This window comes from Silurus meridionalis, chromosome 1 (genome assembly GCF_014805685.1).
Source record: "Silurus meridionalis isolate SWU-2019-XX chromosome 1, ASM1480568v1, whole genome shotgun sequence".
NCBI classification, from domain to species: domain Eukaryota; kingdom Metazoa; phylum Chordata; class Actinopteri; order Siluriformes; family Siluridae; genus Silurus; species Silurus meridionalis.
The window spans coordinates 12,224,598-12,251,702 of NC_060884.1; the positions used below are offsets into that span (position 1 = coordinate 12,224,598).

Sequence of the window (27,105 nt, forward strand, 5' to 3'; positions counted from 1 at the left end):
GCCGCATGTGATGCCGTCAAGAGGGCCCTCATTCTCCATCGCCCGATTAATCATAGAGTGGGAGGCTCCAAGTTACATGCAACTTTAGTAGTTAACCTCATCACCCAGTGATCTCACTGCCAATTTGGCGGGATTGGGAATGGAATGATAAATATGGTGCAGCTGTGCACTAGTCCTGTGGAGACGGAATAATGCTCTCTGGACCCCGTATGCTTTAAGGCGAGAAACGTGTGCAGTCTGGCCAACGGACGTTATCACACGGGCCGGGGAGAGGACATCAAACTTTCGGTGTCAAATTTCTAAACCCCTCTTATCATCGCTCAGAATAAGCCAGCATGCGCTAATCCTCACTGATAGAAGCAGCTAGTCTTCATAATGGTATTGTTTAATGCCTGAAATAAATCTACCCTGATGTTGTTCTTAGCGAGCAGGAGGCCTAGCTGTGTGTGAACAGAGGAAATTAATGTGTCTGTGTGTGTGAGCGAGTGAGACATGTCTTAAGCCCTTTTTAACATCCAGCCAGCAATTTACTCACTCTTTGTGAGTATAAGAAAACAAGCTCCATAGCAAGGCTCCCTCTCTGATCTGTCATGCACAGCTGTGTAAATTATAAAGAGTCTACGGCCGCATATTCCTACTAAACAATGGCCACTCTGAACTTGCAAGTGACAACAAACACCTGATTGTAAAGTGTCTTTTTATGCATGTTGTAATCTTTGGTTGCGCTGGTAGGCCAGATGATGTATTTGGCCCACGAGCCCAACTACACAGGTGTCACCTGTTTCACTTTCAGTAAAAGAGGAGTATAAACCTGCAACCAGGCCACATTGTTTTATTCTCAAGGGACATAACAGGAAGAGAGAAAACAAAAAGAGGAGGAAAGAAAACAGCAAAAAAAAAGAAGTGTCCGCTTTGCCAGATGGACAGAACTGCTGTCCCTGTGCATTTTAATTGAACTTTCATAGCTGCATTTTCTTCCCTGCCTTAGCTATAACAGGCCCCATCTGATTACACATTATGACAATATTATAACAGATGTCCAGGCCAATAAAGCAAATTCCTAAAGGACTGCATGTAATGTGAGTAATTGATCACTTTTGTCCCCTCTTTTTTCCCTTCAAAAACCCCCCTCGCTCTCTCTCTCTCATACATGCACTCTCTTTTTTTTTACAACAGTGGCTCACTGTGTAGCAACATGCTCTTGTTCTACAGATTGTCCCACAGTTGGGACTTGTGTACATATGGTACACAAGTTTATTGGCTACTTGACTTCGCTGTTGATTGAGTGCAGTTGTTGCACAGCACAGAACTGCTACACAGTTGAACAAATTATACATATTCATATTTTGAAATTCTTAAAAACATACATTTTAAAAGTGTGTAAGCCAAAATGATCCATGTTTGCTAAGCATGTTTCACTACAAGCTTTCAAACAGACTGCAGTTTACAGCCTTATAACACTTTAACATGGCCTGTCCATTTCTAGTTGTGAACCAAAATGCTCCTGAATGCTGCCAATAACACGGATGAGGTTTGCAAATCATTAAAGATTCATGGATTAAAGATAGTGGTAATTTAAACGAGACACAGCTGGAAGATTTTTTATAGGTAGGTATTCAAGTCAAATGAATTGTTTGCAGGACGGGTGTGTCCAACAACATACTGTTCTGTATATGAGTCTTTATTTTTATTTGTTTTATTTTTTTGTCATTTGTGCACCATATATTCGTTTCCTTACTGAAATCGTTGGAAGTTATTGGAAGTTCACTGGCAGGTGAAGACTATTGTCAACCCCAGTTGTGCAAATGGTGCACAGAATTTAGCCACAAGGCTATTTCCTCTGCTTCACTTTCTCCAGCAGTAAATATTCACTGCATTTTCGCCCATGGATCCAATGTTGGTTATCTGTGTGTATCCGTGTTACAACATTACACATCGGGGTGCTTATGGATTTAAATGAATGTACAAAAAGACACACAAATGTGCTTCTGGTAGTGTGTCACATTACATACACCTTTAATAATCAGAGCTAAACATTGTACATTGTTGCTGATGTATGGACGTAATTGAAATGTGTAACAAAACTTTGTGAAATACTATTATATTGTACTAGTAATCAAATGTATTGTTTTTCTTATCTAAAGATTCCAACAAGGAAATTAATTAATCTATTACACACATGGAAAATGTGCAGTTATTCCATATGTAGCATATGTATTTTTTCAATATGGAAGACATACTACCACCAATTTATAATTAATGTCAGTGTGCAATGAATAATATAATGGAAAATATATGGATTGTAAAGACTCATTTAAATGCAAAATTGGTTTAAAGTGAGGAAATATTTATTAGTTTGGTCTCAGTCCTCAAAAATAGTGCCATCACTAAAGAAAATCAAGTTATTGTACAGAATGTGAAGCACAATGTCATTCCAACACACTGTTGTCTATGAAATGTTCATTGATATAAAAACAGATTTAATTGTCAACAATGTATAAATATTATGTATAATGCTAACGCAAACATATTGTTACATAAATAACAAGCACGTCTTCAGTGCAATAATCACTAGCAATTTCTTTTTTCTTCTGGCACTTTCTAAGACCAAATTTAAGAGAACCCAAACTTGTAAAGTGTTATAAGAGCGCCATCTTTTGGAATGTCTTGGAAGAACAACACATTTTCTTTTACATTTATGACATTTTGACAGAGCTTTGAAATCGCTATGCTTAAAAACACCCTAATACCAAAGTTTATTAACACTTTTATGGAGGTAATAAACTAAGAAAACCAAAAAGGTTTGCAGACTGCTAGCGACTAAACTATTCTTTCAATTAATACATTTTTAATTAATTTACTACATTTCAAAAAGATTCCATATGAAAACAGATTGATGAGCATACTCTATTTTATATATATTATTTATTTGTTTGTTTTATTATTTATTTATTTATTTATTTTTCATGCATCTCTAAATTATCCATGTTGTACATTCTTACACCAAAAAAAGGGGTGAAAAATTTAATAATAAAGGAAATAAAATTGAATAAAACACTAATACAGTATAAAAGAAGTAAATGTAAATAGATTTATTTTTTAAACGATTAAACATTGCATTTACTGTTATGCCAGATAACTAAGCTAACGTTATCAAACTGAACAGATAATAAGATTTTAACCTGAACAACAATTAGAAAATGCACGTTTTTGCACTTATTTCATGCATGCCTTAAGTCTCTCTGGTGCCAGCTAGCGGCCAATCTTGGTATTTTATATTTTACCTTTTTTTTCCTGTTTTTATTTTTATGTATTTGTATTTTATTTATTTATTTATTTATTTATTTTGCTTTTTTAAGACTTTGAAGGATCTTTTTTTATATATATTTGATTATTTATATTTTTATTTTATTGTAATACAGCAGTGCTGTTTAAGTTCAAAGACCACTAATGCAAAGAAACCAATAGTGTTGGAATTTATACTCAAAACCAGTACTTAAACACCACTTTACAGCTTGATGAACAATTAAAAGTCATATATCAGAATGCATACCACAGGGTGAAATGTTGGTACTAAAATGCAGATGACACGTTTTTCATACTTGTAGTCTGTGAAATTCTTAAAAATGCAGTTGCAAAGAACATTTATCTGTACAAGTAACAGCATGTTTCCTGAGGAAACCTGATTCCAACCACCTCATACCTCATGATTGAAACGAAAACATAAAAACTTGTCAAACATGAAGACACTATTTCAATAAATGTAATGGGTCCAGATGTATTCTGAAGCATTTTGTTATCTGTATGTTGTTTTTAATTATTTTTTCATGTCACAATTTTCATTTAACTCTAATATTTGTCTCTTCTGATGACTCTAATTGAAAAAAAAAACCCTAATCTCTGTATGACATCATAAACATATGGATGTTCACATTGGTATGCTGCAGATTCATACTTGGGAAATAACAATTTTAGTCTATAGGTGGCCCAAATGCCAACCGTACACATTATGGATTGGGGGCTTTATGTCAGATTCGGTTAAAAAAGAGTTGTCTGTCCTTTGACAAGAAAAAATGCTGCTCGACATAATGCTACTGTTGTTAGACTAATCATGTGTGTTAAGTGAAAACAAGAGGACAGTCTTACATATAAGTATGTGTCGACTCTAGTGTTTGAATGTGGTGACCTACTTAGGTTAAAACACTACTTTTGAAGAGTCTAATTTAGTTACCAATACAGATTATCGAGGACTGGGTAAGAGTAGCATTCCTGGACTTAAATCAGTATTTTAAGGTGAATTAAATAACCAGTCTTCCATACAGCAAAAACATTTCGCTTGTAAAAAAAATAAACTGTAGCCTTTAAGTAACAGTTTGAACATTTCATCAAAGGTGGGGGTTTTATATACGGTATAGAATACGGGATGTCTGCTAGACTACATCCAGACATCCAGACTTATTTGTATCACTATCATAGATGTTTTTTTATTGAATTGGCATTCCATGACAGCATTACTACACCCTGAATATTCACAATAGTTTCATCATACATCTTTGTTGATGTATGTCATATATTCAACACACACATGAATATATACGTGATCAACATTTGAACAGTTAACATTTTTAAAACAATTTTAAATAGAATGCCTGCTTGGTTAAATAATATATAAAATAATATTTTATAGTGTTTTATAAAAAAAGAAAATACATCAAATTAATGCAATATATTTATTTTTTTAATGTTGATTAAATTAAGTAATCAATTAAATTGGCACAAATTAAATTTATCAAATAAAATTAAAGAAATGGAAATTTTTAATGAATCAGTTTACATTAGTAAGACCCCATCTGTGTAATGCATGTGTGCATGAATGTGTGTGTGTGTGTGTGTGTGTGTGTGTGTGTGTGTGTGTGTGTGTGTGTGTGTGTGTGTGTGTGTGTGTGTTTGTGCGTCTGCGCCTGTGTCTCTGTCTGCATGTGTGAATCTTATTTACTATACGGAGTGAGTAGCCACACTCTAGTTTCTTTTTTTATACACCTGGCATATAAATACATGTATAGTTACACCCTATAATTATAATTATTATCAATTGATTCAAATATTTAATCACATTTAAAAACATTTTATATCAAAACTCGGTTACTCACACTTAATCGCACATCTGTTCTAAATGTACCTTAAATTAAAACTTTTTAAATTTTTAATACTATAATCAACATGGGCTTCAACAAATACTGAAGCTTTATTCAAATGTATGTTTTTTAATAGTAAAACCATACTCAGCATAGAGCATGAAGACAAAGTATACTTATAAAGGTTTTAAAGTATCTATGGTGTTTTCAATTATGTAAATCACCAGGACACCAAATGGAACTTTTGCTTTGTTTCCACACGGACGGTTTTATTTGCTGGATGTGTGCCTTTTGGTGCATGATTTGATGCTTGGTGCATCAGTAAAACTTTCAAATTTCAGTGGATTAAAAAAATATATATATTTCTGAGTAAAGAAAGGACAATGTGAATAAATGTGTTGCCTTGAAGGTTTTAATTCTGCCTCTTTTTTTATTTATTTACCGTATTGTCCCGAATATAAGACAATGAATTATTTTAATGGAAATGCATCTCAAATGATGCCGTCTTATATTCCATACACCATACACCTGCAAAAATAGATGGCGCCAAATACAGGTAAATGAGTTCCACTGGACGGAAGCAACCTGATAAACTACAGTCGTTTACAGTACCAGGACTGCATGATGGTGAGTGACTGTCCAGATCATAGCGGTTCAGAAGTTAGCCAAGTAAACCAGCCTCTGAGGCAAGCTTATAATGCAAATTTTAAAATCATGGTATGTCATATGAAAAGTATTTTCAAATGAATACATTCTCTTTATAAAAGACAAAAGTTGGTCTTCAAAAATTTTTTCAAGAGGCACACACCAAAAAGGTGGAGTTGTCTTGTAATCAGGGTCATCTTATATACCTGACAATATTCCTATTTATGTTTTTAACAAAAACAGTCAAACAGAAACGCTGCATTATTCACGTGTTGATAACATTAGTGCCGGTAAAATGAATTTGCTTTAATGTGTTAGAAATTGAAATTAAGTTAATAAGCCAGACAATGTATTGTATTTCAGTTTTCATGTAGTCTTTATCCTTTCTATATTATATATATATATATATATATATATATATATATATATATATATATATATATATATATATATATATATATATATATATAAAAACATCTTTTAGTCATGAACTAATGATTCATATCTATAATCACACTCTTTTAAAAATTTTCAAATAGAACTATTAAGGGTTAATTGTGCTTGTGTGGGAACCATTTCCCCTTAAGAAATTGAGAGGAAACACAATATCTGTATTAAGAGTATATAAAGTCATATAACAAGTACACCTTCAAAACATTAATAAGATTAATAAGCAAATACAAACATGTATATTTATGATGTAAACATGTATATAATGGGAGCAAATAAAAGTTCCACAATCTAAATAAAAATATTTTTAAAATAAAACACAAAGAATACAATATAGTAAATTTGAATAACCAAATTTGAATAAGCATTATTTCTGTCCTGTCAATATTCAGTTTATAATCACATGTTTCTTTACACTTATTTATGTGCTTTTCTTATGACTAAGAGGGAAATTGATAAATATACAGTATATACACTGGATTATTACTAATAGAAACCCCTAAACCCTAGAAAACCCTAAAAATAAGTAATCTATTATCTATATCCTTTAGGGATTTTTTTGTTTGTAATTTGTTACAATGAATCTTAATTTGCCATAACTACAGTATTTAAGGTGCTTTTAAAACTAGATTTTAGTAAAAGCTATTATTTATTTTTTTTAATAATTATTATAATTTTTTTTATTGTTGTTATTATTATTGTTATTAGGGTGCACATGAAAGACATTTTGTGAGAACTTTAAACTTTGTGAGTTATAATAACAGTAAAAGCATGACCTACAGCTAGATAATATTACTTTTCACTAAATGACAGTTTACAGATGTGCTTAGAATATACCGAATAATGCAAGTACAACCTCAGATAAGAAGTCATGGCGTAACTGATGTTTCCCCTGCAATTGTTTTCCTTTTTTGCAGTGTCCATATTTTTTTCCATAAATAATATACATATATAAAAAATCATGGATATAATAGAATCAGATTTGTTAGAAAAAAACACTAGATGTAACAGAGTTCTTTATAATAATTCAAATATAAAAAATAGCATTTCAAAAGAAGCAAAAATTTCAATTTTGCATATGTTTAGGAGTGACAGAAACATCTTTTAAATACACTACTAGCATACTCAAGAATCCTGGCCATATCAGAATTTAGAAATTATACACAGACAATACCAATCAACACAATCAACCCAACAACATTAAAAATAACAGTCATAATGAGCTATTCATAGTTCATTATCAGTGCTAACAATTCTTGTCCTGCTCCTCTGTGCTCTTGTTGCTTCGCCTGCTGCTGTCACTGAAGTGTGAGGGAACCAAAGAAGATCATTAGGTTACTGATGCCCACTGATGACAGAATGTTTTTCAGGAACATCTAACTTGGTTGTGGGTTCTTGGTGGTTTGCATAGAGCTCTTCCTCTGCCTCCTCTGTGGTGCTGTCACTGTAGCTAATTGTGCCATTGTTGAGGTCCAGGGTGGTAGGCCGAGAATGATCTGGGCTGGGGAGGTGTGGACGTGTGTACAGCTCGGATGAACAGCTTGTGTAGCTGATGGGTTCTTCCTTGATGGAGCAAGTTACCAGTTCAGAGGAGCAGAGTGCCGAAGAGCCACCTACAGCCAGGCCATGAGCACGAGCCTGCATCTCCAGCTCCTGACCCATAAACACATGCACATATTCATTACTCTAAACCTGCATCCACATTTTACACCCAATGCAATGCACCCATCCAATTGGACATGCAATGGTGAAGTACATATTTTATATTATTGGGTAAAAGAAGGCAAAATATTAAACTTTAATTGTTTTTACCAACAAAACAATGTTTCTATTACATAATATATCTTTTAATAAATTATAATTTCTACTAAATTGAGCGCTACAAACTGCTACAGACTTGTTACCTTACAGCTTTAATATGGATGCTATATTAATATAAAAGTTTATTTTTGTAAACTCTTCATATTCGTACCTGAATACGAAGCAGGAGGTGTCTGTTGGTGTGCTCCAGTCTTTTCTGTCTGTTCTCAAGCTCTTTTGCTCTCTGCTGCTCTCGTTGTAGCTTTCTGATATAGTCGACTGATGCCTTAAGAATAGTTCCTTTATTCCACCTCATGTCTCTAGAAAAAAAAGTAAACCTATTAATAAGAACATAACTCTTACCATCATCAAATATAAGTGAAATTTTAGCTAAAATCTTTTATTTCCATTCACAAAGAGAAAACATTTTGCCCCTTTTTTTAGGTAGACTTTAAATTTTTTATGTTGGCAGTTGACTTACGGATCATTAGATTTGGGAATTAACATCCCAAGTTCTTTAATTCTGTCATTTATGTTAAAGCGCCGTCTTCTTTCAACTAAGAAAAGAGTGAAAACAAAGAAACCTGTTTGTTAGACTGGAAGAAAGTTGATCATTAAGTAAATTGTGTTTCAATGATGTAAGAATTATTCTTACTGAGGTTGTGGTTGTCCTTCTTTTGCCTCTCTTTTGCCAAAGCTCTTACTTCTGCTTCTAAAAAAAAAAAGAAAAAAATATTTCAAATATTTAAGTCCATTTAACATAAATTAAGCAAAACACACACACACAAAAAAAATATACACACATGCATATGCTTATGCATATCAGGTTTTCATCATCAGGCATCCAAATTGTGTGCAATTTTTCATTTCAAAAAGCACGATATAAAAATGCATTTTTAACATGCACTGTCCCGGTTAAAATGTTTTATTTTGCTTGTATAAACCCGAACCTAATCTAAGACATTGTTTGTGATATAGAGGGACACATACCTACTGGAAGGCCTTCAGGCCTCTGATAAGAGTCAAACTTGCCACATGGTCCAGGTTGGTCCACGTGCATCATGTCAGGAGCTGGGGTCATTTGGTACAATATAGATTTTATTTAGTTTGGCAAATGTGCACTAAAAATTGCACACAATGTGGATTATATATATATATATATATATATATATATATATATATATATATATATATATATATATATATATATATACATATATATATATATTTTTTTTACTTTTTTTTTAGATACTTTCAATACTATATTTTTTCGTTGAAGATTTTATTCTGACAGGTAGGGCATTTATCACAAACTATGCTTAAAAAGCTTTTATGGCCACTCTAGGTGTAATTATCATAAAGATATTACATACATAATAGAGAGCAGATATACCTGAGAATTCCCTTTTCACACTTGGTAAATTAGATGAGCAGGAATTCCCAATGCTGACTCCAGATGGAGGAAGCGCATGATTACTATAGATGTCAAGGAGATTTGCAGAAACTGGTATCTAAAAAAAAAGAATCAAATGTTCAAATAATTATACACAAATGCATAAATGATTAAAACAAATAAAAAATCAGGGTTTTATTTTATTTCTGTTTTACCGCATTTGGTATTTGAAGTCCAGCATCCATTAATCCAAGAATGTCATCATTATAGCTTGACTCCAAACTGATAATGTCTTCAATCACGTCGTCCATCTATTAGCAGAACATAGAAACATGAAAGAAAATATATAAATAATACTGCGTAAATTATAAACCATGAGTGAATTTAAAATGAGAAAATTTCCGCAATATATGTAACCTAATGAGCTACATGATCTACAAGAAGTGACACCCTTTTAGAATGCACATTTCATACCATATCCTTTCATATAGCATAACATTTTCTTCTCAGCTGAGCTTCATAATTATTAACATTAAAGATTGAGCAATAATAAGAGCAAATCAAATGCTGTTCAGTGGAAAAAGTTTTAAAGCATTTTTTGCTTTATATATATAAATACCAGTAAATCATGCTCTAATCATGTTATGTAAACTTAACATTCATAACTACAGTATAAATCTGATTAATATGTGGTAATTATGACAAAATTACAGTAACATTTAGTAAAAACTTTAAATTTTAGTTACCTCTTTCTCGCAGTTGTTGCTGAGGGTCAACAATGCCATAGGGCTATTGGGGGCACTGGCTCCGGGGCCGGGGGGCATGCCGTGCTCCGGATGCTGGACGTTTAACGGAGGGCTGAGCTTAGCCCCAAGTGTGCTGGGCAGATAATGCTTCACCTGCTGCCTTGGACTCTGTTGAAGGTGGTACTTATTGGGACCCTCCAAATGAGTTTGTACCTGCAGGATGACAAAAAAATCTAAACTTTAATCGTGTTGAAAAGACATGCTAAATAATATCCCATAAACAGTTATATTCTGTGTGTTATTACATAAACCGAATGAAATGCATTGTCTAACCAAAAAACTTTTGGGTCAAACATTCTCAATCCAATGCAATGGATTGAACTACTTTACAACTGAACGAACACTAAAACTGTATCTTACCTGATAATGACTGTACTCAAGCATGTCCAGCATATTGCTAGGCAAAATAAATCACCACAGAGACCTCAAAAAATGTCAGTTTGTGAGTTCAGCCAGGTTATCGTGACCAAACAAGAGAAGTCAGGAGCAAATCAGGGTTCTTTTTAAATGCCACTAACAGAGAAAAATCTATTCAAGAGGGGGAAAGAAAATTTGTTTGCCTTGTTACCGAGTTGTCCCTCTAAACCATGATTTTATAGAGCTCATTTTACGTCACTGTTCGCATTTCACAAAAGACTCTTTTTTAACCAATTTGCTCATCTCTACACTGAAACTGGCTTAGGGGTAACTACTGTTTCATCTTTAGTTCCACTCTGCCTGCATAAAACATTATTTGTTCTAAACATCCAAGAAACAATTAGTGCTACTGTTTTGCTCCAGAAAAAAAGCAGGCAGAGTAAATTCTAAATGTTGCAATGAGATGACCATATCTCATGCACCCCTGAACTACCCCCCCATCCACACACACACACACACACACACACACACACACACACACACACACACACACACAAACACACACACACACAAACACACATCTAAAGGCATTATTGAAAGATAGTTACATTCTTTAAGAAGCATATATTTAAAATGGATCTATGTCTGCCTTAAAGTAAAAAGCTTTTTATTTGCTATATTGGTGGAATTGAGCGTTAAAATCAAATGTTTTTAATTAGTTAACCTTTGTGTAACTGAAGTTATTGATTTTAGTTTCATATTTATTAAAGCAACATAAAATTGGTGTACACCAGCATTTTAAAATGTATATTCAGTACTTTACACATTTAGTCCTGAATGTCAAAAAGGCATTAGTGGAACCTTTTATAGTTTGGTCTTGGTGCTCTGTATGAACTTTAGACAGATTTTATTTTATGGCTTTACATGTTAGTGTGTGTTTTACACAGATTTAAACAAATTGTTATTTTCTTCTCCAAACTATGCCGATCAGTATTCATTTAAATGTCACTTCTATTTCTCCTCTAACTGGTAAAAAGGTATAAAATGTCTTCATATTAAGTATATTTCCCAGTTGTAACATGGCTGTGATTTAGTTTTGATCTGTCTTTATGTGCATGATAATATGAGGATTAATGCAAGCTCTATTATAAGTCTGCATGTGGAAACATGTCTAAACAGAAATCTTGACTGAAAAAATTATAATTAGCTGAGGAATGTGAATCAACTCTAAATTCACACCCATGCCTAAGAATTGCTTAGAGGCAAGTTTTTTCCCTGTTTATACTTGAAAAGGAATTTTTTATAATCAAAAGTATGATTACAGCTGTATTGTTAGAATAAGGAAGGATACTGAAAATCAATTACTCTCTGAGCAAATTTTACAAATATCACTTGGTTGTGTTAACAAAGCTAACCTGTTGTTCCTTGGTCTAAACAGAGAAGCAATTCAGACACTCTTGCTCTTAGAGCCCTGGGCAAGAGGCATGTTCACATCCAACACGTGTGGAACTGAGTGTGCACACAAGTCCCAATTTACCAGTCTTAGCATTTTATAATGCTACTTAAATACTTCCTACTTTTCAGTTTGAGTGCATGATTTCATGATTTGTAAGCTGGTGATGACCTGATTTCATTTTGATAACCTAAGTTTCCACATTTTGATACTAGGAACTTTTGTTTGCATTCATGTTCAAGTTGTCTGGGTGTTGTAAACACATTTGTTTACAGAATATTTATAAACCTTCCAATCCTACAGCATTGCTGCAATATTTTTAGTTTCCATCTTGCCTCTCTGAGCAAGCTGTTGCTACAGTAGATGTTTTTCAAACAAATGCAAACTTCAGTCATTACATTCACTTAGTAATAAGGAGAGACACGTGACTAATTAAATGTTGTGCCTAATTGATATTAGCATTATATGTGTAAGTAAATACTTTTAATTTTATATGCAGGTACAAAGTTATAATGCAATAACCTTATACAGTGAGAAAAATAAGTATTTGAACACCCTGCTATTTTGCAAGTTCTCCCACTTAGAAATCATGGAGGGGTCTGAAATTGTCATCGTAGGTGCATGTCCACTGTGAGAGACATAATCTAAAAAGAAAAATCCAGAAATTACAATATATATTATTTTTAAACTATTTATTTGTACGATACATCTGCAAATAAGTATTTGAACACCTGTCTATCAGCTAGAATTCTGACCCTCAAAGACCTGTTAGTCTGCCTTTAACATGTCCACCTCCACTACATTTATTATCCTAAATTAGATGCACCTGTTTGAGGTCGTTAGCTGCATAAAGACACCTGTCCACCCCATACAATCAGTAAGAATCCAACTACTAACATGGCCAAGAGCAAAGAGCTGTCCAAAGACACTAGAAACAAAATTGTACACCTCCACAAGGCTGGAAAGGGCTACGGGGAATAAGGGCTACAAGGAGTGGCTCTGTAAGAAGCATATCAAGGTTCTGGCGTGGCCTAGCCAGTCTCCAGACCTAAACCCAATAGAGAATCTTTGGAGGGAGCTCAAACTCCGTGTTTCTCAGCGACAGGCCAGAAACCTGACTGATCTACAGAAGATCTGTGTGGAGGAGTGGGCCAAAATCCATCCTGCAGTGTGTGCAAACCTGGTGAAAAACTACAGGAAACGTTTGACCTTTGTCATTGCAAACAAAGGCTACTGTACCAAATATTAACATTGACTTTCTCAGGTGTTCAAATACTTATTTGCAGCTGTATCATACAAATAAATAGTTAAAAAATCATACATTGTGTTTTCTGGATTTTTTTTTTTTAGATTATGTCTCTCACAGTGGACATGCACCTACGATGACAATTTCAGACCCCTCCATGATTTCTAAGTGGGAGAAGTTGCAAAATAGCAGGGTGTTCAAATACTTATTTTCCTCACTGTATATGTAGTGATTACAGTTATCATAACTAGGAAGGCTAAATAGTGTTCAATCAAATTGAACACACATGACTTCATAACATAAAATTCATATGATAAATTACATTACAAAAACTTTCCAAAAAATGGTTAGTAAATATTCACAAGTTGGTTTGTGAACATACATTTATTTATCCAACTATAGTATATACAGTACCAGTCAAAAGGTTTCACACAGCTTCTCCTTCAGTGTTTTTTCTTTATTTTCAACATTGTACATCAATATTGAAGACATCCAAACTATGAAAGAACATGTATGAAAATAGGATAATAATAGTGCCTGACTAGTGTGAATGAGCACAATTGAGTCGAAGGACAGAGGTGCCAGGACTGGCACAGGGGTCAAGGTTGTAAAACCTGGTAAAAGTGAGCGGGGTGGACCATCGCAGAGGTCTTGGAGGGACACTGCAGAGGACTAAGCCTTAGAGGCTGCCACACTCCGGGTGGAGTGAGCTCTGACCTCGAATGGAGCGGGGAGACTAGCGGACCCTTAAGAAGAAACAATAGCGTCAATAATCCACCTGCTGAGCATCTGCATATGAGCAGGAAAGCCTCTCCTCGGAGGGCTGTAGCAGATGAACAGTTGTTCCAACTTTCTCAAGGGACTCGAACGGTGGACATAACAGTCCAGCGCTCGGACCAGGCACAGCTGGTTAAATCGCTCCTGGTCTGGGTTCAGGAATGGAGGAGGGTTGATATCTTGGAGCCTGACAGGTCATGGGATGACTGAGGGCACCTTGAGGACGTAACCCGCTCTAGGGTGCAGGAAGACACTGGTCATACCTGGAGTAAACTCCAGGAAAGAGGGGACCACAGAGAGGGCCTGCAAATCATCCACTCTCCTCAGAAAGCAGATGGCCAGCAAGAAAGCGGTCTTAATGGACAAGTGCCTCAGTCTCAGCCAAAGGCTCGAAGGGGGGCTCGGATAGAGCCTCCAACACTATGGCCAGGTCCCAACCAGGCACTCTGGGATGCACCGGATGCACCGGTGCCGCAGAGAAAACCTGTCAGAAGTGGGTCTCTGCCCAGTGAATGGTCAGACACGGGGGCATGATACACCAAAACGGCGGATGTGTAGACTTTACTGGTGGACGGAGCGAACCCTTTTGCCATCTGCTTCTGCAGAAACTCCAGCACTGAACCAACTGGGCAGTGGACTGGGTCCAATTGGTGCCGAGAGCACCACGCAGTGAACAGACGCCATCTCGTGGCATACGACCTCCTCGTGGTGGAAGCTCTGGATTGGAGAATGTACTCTACCACCTCGGTGGAGAGACCAAGCCTTTGAGCTGTGCCCCTTCAGGGGCCACAGCCACAGCTTCCACAACTCGGGAGATAAGATCCCTCCTCAGAAGAATTTCCCATGGAGACTGCTCGAGGAGGGCCACCAGGTCCATGAACCACGGATGGCCCGGCCACCACGGGGCTACCAGGAGAAGACGGACTCCGTCCTGGCGAATTTTCTCCAGAACTCCCGGAAGCATCGCAACGGTGGGGAAGGCGTAAAGATGCATCCTTTAGATCTACTGTGACAAACCAGTCCTCGTATCTGAACTGAGACACAACCTGCTTGAGGGTCAGCATCTTGAATCGGGGCCTCATCGAAGAGCGGTTCAGCTGATGTTGATCTAGGATAGGATGCAACCCACCGTCCTTTTTGGGAATTATGAAGTACCGGCTGTAGAACCCGGACTCTCTGTCTGATGGAGGGACCACCTCGATGGCCTCTTTCCTCAGGAGAGTATCTACTTCTCGTTCCAGGACCAGAGCCTGCTTGCTTCTCACCAGAGTGAGTGAGAGCCCGTTGAACTAGGGCGGGCGAGACCCGAACTGAATCACGTCGCCTCGCTCTACAGTACGCAGGACCACAGAGACAGGTCTGGCAAAGCCCTTCAAGCTGCCATGTTTTCCCTTAAGGGTATTAGTCCCTCAAGATTGACCTCCGGTGTGTCCAGAGCCGGGGCAGTGCCCAAATGCGGCTCTGGAAATGAGACCTCCTTCTCTGCAACGATGCCGAGCAGAACCAAAGGAGGGAGCTCGGTGTAGCTGGCCATGTCCTGAAGCACATTTTGTGACAGGGTTAACGATCCAGGTCCCTGAAGGGGCTGGGGGGAAATGGGCACTGAGAAAAGTGGTGCTACATGCCCCCGGTCATCTCTCCACAGGACACATATGACAGTCCTCAGATCTGTCACCTCACGGGGCTTTGACCCAGAGCACGTCACGACAGTCTGTCTCTTTACTTGGCGGTACAAAGTCAGGGTTGGGGCTGCGCCCGCCGAGCAGCCCCATAATGTCCGGGGTTTTAGGGAAGATGCCACACCCGGGGAGAGATAGCGTCCTAGCATCTCTTCAACCGGTGGCATGACACCATAGCCATTATCCCCATGCCCTAAGATGTTGGAATAAACCGCGATCTTGGGGCTGAAGGGGTGGGACAAGAAAGGCCACACCCAGGACCTGAACACCTCGGTGTGCAGGTCAGGGAAAAATGTCAAGCCCTGACACGGAGGCTGTGACGCTGGGGGCAAAAAACATTCATTGAGCTTGCTCGAAGGAGAGACTTTATGCTCATATGCCAGCCAAGCTATATCCAGCTCCTAAACGGCATGTGTCACAACTTCCAGGAGCTTCTCGCTTCCGGGTACGCAGTTCACATTCGGAACAATCGCTTGCTTTTTAGACATTTACCACTTACCTGAAGGGTACAAACACACACAGAGCAGTTCATGGACAAACAGAATCTAAAGCTGGCTTCTCTCCAGGTGCACTTTATAATCCCTGGTCGTGATGTCACACCTCAAACACACTTCAATTTTGACTGATTAGTCTCATTATTCAGTGCATGGACAACGCAGTCACGTTCCCTAAGCGTTCCGACGCAGCTCGAGTTCCTGAAAGGGAACCACAATTCAGTATCTGTCTGTTCACCCTCTCACCATCTAACCAATACATGGCAGTTAGAACCAAAAATCTCTGGACTCTTGAACTCTTCAGACCAAAGAACAGTTTTCACTGGTCTAATGTCCATTCCTTGTGTTTCTTAGTTCAAGCAGTCTCCTCTGCTTTTTGTTCTTCTAGAGTAATGGTTTCTTTGACACAATTCAACCAAGAAGGCCTGACTCACACAGTCTAAACTAAAATATGTCTGCTAAATCTGAGTTCTGATGCTGGTAATTGTAATAAACTTATCCTCTGCAGCAGAGGTAGCTCTTGGCTTACCTGTGATGGTCTTAAGAGCCTGTTTCGTCATAGCATTTAATGATTTTGGACACTCCACTTGGGAATACATTGAGTTTTAAATTATTTGGAAGTGTTTCTCACCATAATATGAATTTGTACAGTAGTTGTAGCATCACTAATTGGCCTATTGACTCTTTACTCACCCTTCCTCTATACAAGACAACTGATGGTCTAAAGCACATTAAGAAGGCAATAACTGCACAAATTACCTATTGACAAGGTACAGCTGTGAAGTGAAAACCATTCCAGGTTACTAACTCATAAATCTGAAAAGAGATAATGATAGTGATTATGAATATGATTACAAATTTTTATGTGAAATTAACACATTTCTTGGTTAAAAAAAACTACTTGTTAAATGTTCGAATCATTAGCATTGAGTGCCTGCAAGTTTATCAATGATTTTAAAAACATTAAAAGTTTCCTATTTTGCCATTTTCATCATCCCCCTTCTCTTTTCAACCCAGTATGTGTTTTTTTATTAAACAAGGCTTTTGTGGTGAAGTGTGAGGATTTGGAATATACAGAAATTATTGTCTGAAATGTTTGATGTTCTTTGGTTCTTTAACAGTTTGTGCTGGAAATATGGCATGACGTGAGAATAGTGTGGGGGTGGACTTTATGAACGCAAACTAAGAGGTGGTGCATGTTACAGACAGTTCCCTCCAGCCCAAATGAACCTTGGCTAAAAAAAATAAGAATGCTCCCCTTGTTCCCCTTTATCTTTTTTGTAAGTTTATGGCATCTTCCTTTGGCCTGAGGTCTTTGGAATAAGAAGATTGCATTCTAAATAGAAGCTATGTTCTCAAAAAGAAAAAGAAAAAAAGAGAGAAACACAACCCTGCAGTTAATGCAGCATTGCTGATGATGTCAGTGTAATGGTCAGTCTGTTTCACCTAATCACCAGAAAGAGAAGCATCTCATGTCTTTGAATTGTTATTGACTTTAAAAGAAATTTTTAGCAGATGGGTTTAAGCTATATTTTATGAAAATCAGTACATATCAGTGTTTCATTTTTGAGAGATAGATTTAAACAAATGAACAAACTATGTTGGTAAGTAGTTTATGCAATATAGCTCCCATTTTCCCTCTATAGCTGCTAAAAAATGTCTTCATAGCCAGCTGTGTAAGCAAAAGGATGAACAGAGGTTCTTTTCAAAACAAAGATTAATGCAATGTGTTCTCAGCCTATGGCAATGAGGCATTAAGAAAAATGTGGCGCTGACTTGCCAGAAGGTCTAAGATGAACTGGCTGGCATTAGGATAAACCAATTACAGTTGCTTAAATGATAACAGTCATAGTGTTCATGAGTTCAGCTGGGCTAGCTGAGCTATTACCAGTAAAGGATGATATGACAGCCAGAACATATTTGATGTCCGGCCAGTAAATATTTGTTGCACCCAAATGGGGATGTCGAGACAGAGACAGATTTGTCACAGAAACCACAAGCACCAAAAACAGAATACATGATTTCTATCTAAAACAAGGAGAGAAAGACCAAGCAATTAGTCACTCTCTCTCAGCAGACAATGAATTAATCATATATGTTAGATGAAGTACACAAAAATGTGTCTGGCAATAAAATTAGGTTAAAGTTCAGTGTAAAAATTACTCAACTCAAGTAAAACTTCAGTTAACAGAAAAAAACATCCACTATAATTTTACGGTTATAGATTAAACAAATGATTTGGATTAGATGGCACTTCAGTTGGTTGAAACTTAAGTTCAACTAAAAGTAAAATACATCATGTAATGGCTAATTTAACTGAATCCATTCAGGAAAAAACGTTTTCCTATTCCATTAAATCTGCCTTCAAACTTAATTATTTCCCCACAGTTCTCACAAAAGTCAACTTCTTTTTTTTTTTTTTGAGAACAGAGAGCCTATTTCTAGGTTCTGAGATTTGATAGAGCATCAAGTACTGAGCCTGTGTCTCCCAAAGCTGTTACACAAAGCATGAGTTGTTTGGGCCTAAAGCAATGCAATTTAAAGGGCAGTTCGACCACCAACAAGCTGAACAGGCAACCGTGAGTCTAATCTGCATGTGGAGCTCCCATCTGATGACATTTAAAAGTCAGCTGGTTAGCAGTGAGGCAATTTTATGGCAATTTTGTTTAGATTTATTATGCATGTGTTTTTTGTTTACTATATAATGTGGACTGAGAAAACAGAGATGTTCAAAAACTATGATGTATTTCTAGTCACATCATGTAACCTTGAAACAAACAAGATGTGGAACTCAAGTGTTTATTTTAAGAGAGGCAAAGTTCATATTTTTGTTCGATATAAATAAGGGGCCTTAAACTATGATTTGGTCAGTGCCTCCCAATTTTTGAGGTGTTGAATGATGCCATGGGGTACATATTTGTAAATGTTAAATCTTGAAATCTTAAAATAAACATATTTCCTTAAAATAGACATATAATTGTATGTAACAAATAATCCTAAATAAACACTTTGAGGGGAAGGTAGGGAGATTTAATTGAGCAAGTCTACATACTATGCAAGGAAATTGTTTTCATAGACAAATTCAATGTGCATTCTGAATGGCTAAACTATCAATCCATGAAAAAAAAACTCTTGGGCCTCACAAAATTGTATGAGTAGTTCTTTACTTGTTTTACTACCACTGATGTTTTCCTGCACTTACAAACATATTATCAGTCATTTAACACCCTCAAGTAGACTATACTACTTCTCCTATATTACATTTCTCTGGCCCATCACTTGCTTTTGAAGGGAGTTTTATATGGCTCTGAGATGGGAGAGATATACTGTATTTTGAACCTCCTAAACTGTATGCTATGGCTTTATACTCTTGTAGCCAAATCAAGTTACATCAAATATATCAGCAATATTATTTTCACCTTAGTATACCATCCGTGGTCTAAGAGCACTGAAGCGTAAGGTTTTTTAATACTGGTAATCAAACTCTTTTAAAACCTACAACCCCAATTTAAAAAAAGTTGGGATACTGTGTAAAATGTAAATAAAAACAGAAAGCAATCATTTGCAAATCTCATAAACCCATTTTTTTTGTTGAACATAGAAAACATATCAAATGTTTTAACTGAATAAATGTACCATTTTGGGTCATTTTGAATTTGATGGCTGTAACACGTCAGAAAAGTTGGGAAGGGGAAACAAAGGTCTGAAAAAATACATAAACAGTGTTAGAAAAATGTAGCATGTATTTAAGTTAACTGACAACAGGTCAGTAAGATGACTGGGTATAAATAGTGTTTCTTCGAGCATGGTAGAACTTCACCAATCTGTGAAAGGCTGTTTCTACAAATTGTGAAACAATTTCAGATTAATGTTCCTCAAAATCAAATTGCAAAGCAGTTGATTATCTCATCAGTTACAGTACATAATATCATCAAAAGTTTTAGAGAATCTGGAGAAATCTCTGTGCACAAGTGACAAGAGCAAAAATCAGTATTGGATGCCTGTGATCTTTGGGCACTCAGGCTGTACTGCATTTAAAAAAAGTCATGATTCTTTAATGGAAATCACTGCATGGGCTTATTAACACCTTCAGAAATCTCTATCTTGTAATGAAGAAGGACCATGATCCAGAGATGCTGCCATCCTCTCTGGGCCTAAACTCATTCAAATGTTCTGAGGCAAAGTGGAAAACTGTTCTGTGGTCAGACGAATTGACATTTTAATTTCTTTTTGGAATCCATTGAGACCATGTTCTTTGGACTAAAGAGGAAAAGGATAATCAGGCTTGTTTTCATCGTTTTAGACAGGTTTTAGAACAACAAATGCTTCCTTTCAGTCTTTTTTGGGTAAGGCCTTGCATATTTAAGCAAGACAATGCTAACTACATACTGCATTTATTACAATAACATGACTTCATAGTAGAAGAGCTGAGCTGAAACACAACAATGGACACCCACAAGTGTTGAGCAGGTAGAATCCTGTATCAGACACATATGGTACAACAAATCTCACCCAAAACTTCAGCCACTGGTCTCCTCAGTTTCCAGATGTATACAGACAGAAGACGGGATGCTACACACTGGTAAACATGACCCTGTCTTTCAAATATCTGCCACCCTGATGCCATTGCAGATAGGAAGCTCCAATTCGCATCCAAGATCTTGAAGGATTTAATATCGACTTTGGGGCTTTGACCCTATGGTATCAACTGCAAGCCAATTGCCATTCTAACCAAAAGATTGGCTAATTACTAAGAAAAACCATTCAATGACTTGCAACCCCCCTTTCAGTATGCAACTGAGCATCAGTCTCCACTTTTTATTTTTAATGCAACACATATGCCAGTAGTAAGAAGTGAGAAAGTCCTACAGGCCAAAATGTAGTGTGTTTTTGATATTCATTTATTAATTACAAAAAATAAAAATTTTGGGAATCTTGACAACTGATTTATTTTATTTAGCAATACAGACAAGTCAAGTTAGGAAGTTTTCTGGGTAAAAGGTTGTTTATGCTATAGTATGGTGAGCGAAGGTTAATGGCAAGTAATTGTGTATAATTCAGATTTGAGTTATACTTTTTGAAAGCAAGTATAATTATTTTTGTAAGAATTTTGCTACTTGTTTTCATTCTTGATCTTTTTAAAAACAAAACAAAAAAGAATAAAAACTCAAATTTCTCATTACAGAAACATCTGAATTGGGCTTGATTAAAAAAAACAACTTGCCCTACTATACAGAAATTGTTCTTACATTGTTAATCGTGACATTAAATCCTACAGATCTGGCTGACACAATTTCAAAGGAGAGACTTTTTTTTCCTCCTAAATATGCTCTAGTATGAGAATAGTATGTGGAATTATGTGCATTCTTGCTTGAATTAGCTGGGTGTGTATGTACGTGTGTGTAGTAAAACCATGTTTGCCTTTGTCATCTTGAGCTGCTTCTTGCTAGTCAGGTCAGAGGTGATTGTACTAATTAAAGGCTCACCCAGGAATTGGTCTGGACCATTGGGGCTTAATGTTTTCACCTAAATGCTTAACCACTTTATGCCTGGTACCTCATAGCTAAGTTTGCTTTTTTTTGTAGGGACAAGCTAATCTGTCTAATCAAAGCTGAAACTGCCACATAACCCTTAACAAGCATGCAAATCTAATAGTTAAGATAGAGAATCAAAACAAACAAAAACCTTATGTATGTATGTGTTTACATTTGCACATTTACTATGAAAAACCTTTTCACTCAAACACTAAACCATGAAAAACAAAATCTATCATTTGAAAAGACAAAATTAAAACTACAGTTTTCACAAAAAATATATATATAACATGGCTTACTAAATAGCATATGTGCACTAAATGAAGCAAATTAATAAAAAGCGAAATATATCAATATATCAATGTTACAACCCAAACAAGAAAAATGAACACATCACCTGCAATACTGCAAAAATAAATGTCTGCTCTCACTGATTGTCTTAATGTAAGTCAATAGAAACACTTGCACCAAGCTAGACAATCAAGTGTTTCATGAACTGTTTCATTTGTCACTGCAAACAGGTTACATTTTTTCTACTAACTTAGAAGCACAAAGATTTACATATAAATAAAAGCATCTTACCAGAATTTTTTAAATGGATGATTTCTTGAAGAATTAATCATTTTGTGGGCAATAAGTCCATGTTGTTTCTCTCACATTTAGTTTATGCAGTCCACTCTGGCCAACCAGAAAATCAAAGCCATGAAAAATACGTCAGTGTAGTGGAGAAAATAGGATTAAACGTGCTGAACGCCAAAAGTCTGGAAACACAGCGCGAATTAAAGGAGGAATTCTCTGAGTAGAGATAATCCCCCTTATGGATTTAACACAGTTTGGTCGCAAAGAGCAATATTCTTTACCCCAGGACTGACACGGGCTACAGAATTCACATGGGGGTTTTGTGCAATCCTACAAATACTTCCTCTGTTTGAATTCATCATTTTAGTATATTAATTGTTAATCAACAAAGATCATACAACATGCATTTAAACACAAATATCTTGGCTGAGATATTCCTCTATTACAGATTTACCTGCTGGATTTACTTGTATTTCAACCATCCAGTCCTTACTCTTAACCCCAACATGCAGTATTGCCTGTACCTCCAAATGTATATTATACATTTTGAGAAATTCTCACCTTCAATAATATAATGTTGACAGAAAGTGTGGTGCATCTCAGCCTAACTGATGATTGCACTCTATTTTTTTCTTCAACTTTAACTGCTTATGCATTTACTGTTAATGGAACAGCAATGATGAATATGCCAGCAAAGATGTTTGACACTGACCTTAACTTCAGAGGTGTTTCAATCCCAAATTCATTAAGAAATCTCAAATTATATTACAGGGTATAGAAACAGCAAAAGAAATGAATCCTCAGTTTCTCCTCCAACAAGATTGTTAATTCCAGTAGTCTGAGCCAGCAGCCAAACTAACTAAGTGAGAAAATAGGGAAATATCATTAAAGAAGCTAAAAAGGGAAGGACGGTATTACACATCTAACACTAAGAAGGAAGTAGAGAAACAATATTAGGTGACTGCTTTTTTAGTGGAAGACACAAAATGAACTAGAATTGGTTTTAAGTGTCAGAAACTGGGACAATGACCATACAGACTCACTAGCAGCAGCCTAATCACCACTTGGACATCTTAAAACAATGACCACTTGTAACAAACCCCTTCATGGATTAATATATGCCAGAATATTTTCCATAACAGAGTCTATTGTACTCCATAAAACCCCAAATCCCCAAATTAGTACTCCAAAGATATTAGAGACCACAGATTAATAAATAAGTAGGTCTTATCATTTTGGCAGGCACGTCTAAGACTAGAATATATATATATATATATATATATATATATATATATATATATATATATATATATATATATATATATATATATATATATACAATGGGAAAATAATTAGTTGATTCCCTGATTTTGAATGAGTTTGCCCCCTTACAAAGGAACGGTCTAGAATTTTTATGGTAGGTTTATTTTAACAGCGAGACAGAAAAAAAAGAAGCAGAACAAGAAAAATAAATTATATATATATATATATATATATATATATATATATATATATATATATATATATATATATATATATATAAATCAATTTAAAAAACAAACTAAAAAAGTTATAAATTCATTTGTATTTGAAGAATTCTGACTCACACAGACCCAAATTAGTCCTGTCTCTTTAGAAAGAACTCCTAACATCAACTCATTATGTGTATTAAAGACACCTGTCACAGAACCAACCTCTTCCATTGAAGCCTCTCCACCACCATGGGCAAGGCCAAAGAGATGTCAAAGGTCGTCAGGGACAAGACTGTAGATCTGCACAAGGCTGGAATGGAAAGACCATCAGATTGTTACCTTTGCCGTATGTTTTTGGTCATTGTCATGCTGGAAGACCCATCAACGACCTATCTTAAGTTTTCTGGCTAAAGCCAGAAGGTTCTCATCAAAGATTCTGCAGTGCATGGCCCTGGTAAAGTCTTCCTGTACGCTTAGCAGAGAAACAGCCCCTAAGCAAAATGTTTCCTCTTCCATGTTTGACAGTGGGATGATGATCTTGGGTCATATTCAGCATTTCTCTGCCTCAAAACACAACGAGTAGTGTGATGCCAAAGAGCTCATTTTGGATCTCATCTGACCACATCACATTCTCCCAAGCCTTCTCTGTATCATTCAGGTGTTTATTGGCAATCTTCAGACAAACATGTGCATTCTTGAGCAGGGAGACCTTGGGAGACCTTGAGATCATTAACAAGTGAGATATTGCATGGAGTTCCAGAGCGAGGGCAATTGACTTATCTTGTATTTTTTTCCATTTTCGAAAGCAGTTGTCTCTGTTTCTCACCAAGCGTCTTGCTGATGGTCTTGTAGCCCATTTTATTCTTGTGCAGGTCTACAATCTTGTCCCTGACCTCCTTTGAAAGCTCTTTGGTCTTTCTCATGGTGGTGAAGAGGTTTAAATGGAAAAGGATGATTCTGTGACGGTATCCCTTATACACATAATGAGCTGATATTAGAAGATATATATACTTAGAAGATTATGCATCAACAGTGAAACCAATAGCAAAGACATAGTTATAAAAAAGTGAGTATGGCCCCATCAGTTTTTTTTTATAAGTACTAAGTGTTATGTAATGAAAAATATGGAAATTGCTCAACCTTAGCAAAAATAAATAAATAATTTGTTTTCTAAATCAGGATGTACAGCACAAACACAGAAACATGGCTCATGCATGGAAATTTCCAGTCATTCTAGTCTTTCCAATTCCATAGCAGGTCTATGTGTGTAGCCATTTTGTGCCCATAGCTGGTAAAAAAAAGGAAGAATGGGACATGACAAATTTGTCTCCAGGCTCTAACTGAATCCAAAAATATGCCTCTTTCATAAAAGTTTCCTGCTGGTTTTAGCACCTCCCTCTGTTTGTCCTTCTCAGCATGAATTAATGCAGCTGTATAGCTATATAATGCTATGAATATAAAAAGTCTCCACACCCTTTTATAATGGCAGGTACTTATGATTTATAAAAAATCAAGCCAAAATATTTCATGTTACAACATGTTACAGCAAATCGAGTTGCACACCATTAATACTTTTAATTTCACAACACCACAATTAATCTTGTTGAAAAAGTGTATAAGTATGGGACATCGGTACTTGGCAATATATTCAAAAACATTCTTGTTCTGTCTGTGCTGTGCACAGCCTGCTTCAGGACACACATTTTTAGTTTGAAATTAAAGTCTGGACTCTTATTATATATTATATTATTATTATGCTGATCTAAAAAATAATGCTACCCTAATGTACCCTTGGACATGGTGGGGTTTTTTTTGTGATGTGCTTTATTGTACCAAAGATACATTTTGGAATTATTGAATTATTACACCTATTGAAATTTGACTCATTAAACAACACATTTTGCCACATGGCTTGGGGTGATTTAGATGAGCTTGGATGTTTCTTTGAGAAAGGGCTTCCGTCTAGTCACCCTACCCCACAGCCTAGACATGTGAAGAATATAAGAGATTGTTATCATATGCAGAGTGTAATTAGTGTTTATTAAAGCTTTCTGCAGCTCCCCTAATGTCTCTGTAAGTCTTTTGGCAGCCCAACTGGTAAGCTTTTGTCTTATCTTTTTATAAATGTTTGTCGGGAAGTACTGTTCTTGGTGAAGGCAATGTGGTGCTCCATGTTCTCTATTTGTTGATGATATTCTTTCCAATGTTTCATTTAATGATTGAAATTTTTTTTATATAGCTATCCTGATACCATGCATGCTTTGTTAGCTTTTTATGGAAACTGGCTTTAGAAGTTTGAAACCAAGAGGATGCAAAGAAAAATCATATACAGTACAGACCAAAAGTTGTGGACACACCTTCTCATTCAAAGAGTTTTCTTTATTTTCATGACTATGAAAATTGTAGAGTCACACTGAAGGCATCAAAACTATGAATGAACACATGTGGAATTATATACATAACAAAAAAGTGTGAAACAACTGAAAATATGTCATATTGTAGGTTCTTCAAAGTAGCCACCTTTTGCTTAGATTACTGCTTTGCACACTCTTGGCATTCTCTTGATGCCTACTTTGAAGAACCTACAATATGACATATTTTCAGTTCACTTTTTTGTTATGTATATAATTCCACATGTGTTAATTCATAGTTTTGATGCCTTCAGTTTTGATGCCTTCACTGTATATATTCATATTCCCATTCCTGGGCATATTGAGGTGCCATCCCCTGCTCTGTGCAGATCAATAAGAGTGACAATCGTTATAAACCTCAACAAAGTTCAAAGGTGAGCCTGAGGGGGGAGTAACACACTCCACAAGGCTAGAGGGGAGAGCAGTGTTCTTCATGAGTCAAAAGGCAAGAGAGCTGTTCTCTGCAAAGAAAAATGGGTCGACCTACCATGCCCTCCACAATTATTGGCACCCCTGTTTAAGATGTGGTCGTGGACTTCTAAAAATTCTCCTTTTTTTTAAAACAACATAGAACCCAAATGCAAAAAAAGAGAAAAATCCAACCTTTCATTTAAGTACATAACTTTGGTGGTAAAAAAAATCATACATTTAGAAAAAAAAAAAAACTTGAAATCATGTGTGCCACAATTATTGGCACCCCTAACAATTCCTCTGAAAAATGTAATTGTTTTTTTTTTATATATTTTCTGTAGTTGCTAAGGTTGGTCAGGGTATCTAGGGACTTTTAATTAGTAATTCATGATTTCCTGTTTCCTGGGGTATAAATATGACGTGACACAGAGGCCTAATTCTCTTACCCATTTGTCAACATGGC

At 36.1% G+C, this 27,105-nt stretch overlaps 1 protein-coding gene across 1 annotated transcript; it reads right to left on the bottom strand.

Moving 5' to 3' along the window:
- Positions 1–6,681: 6,681 nt before the first annotated feature.
- mitfa (melanocyte inducing transcription factor a) lies at positions 6,682–10,770 on the bottom strand. The gene is given in 10 exon segments (XM_046851123.1): positions 6,682–7,607; positions 7,609–7,883; positions 8,203–8,350; positions 8,512–8,587; positions 8,686–8,742; positions 9,021–9,101; positions 9,424–9,541; positions 9,639–9,734; positions 10,170–10,382; positions 10,590–10,770. Coding segments are annotated over 10 exon segments (1,176 nt in total). The 5' UTR covers positions 10,623–10,770; the 3' UTR covers positions 6,682–7,528.
- Positions 10,771–27,105: the final 16,335 nt, after the last annotated feature.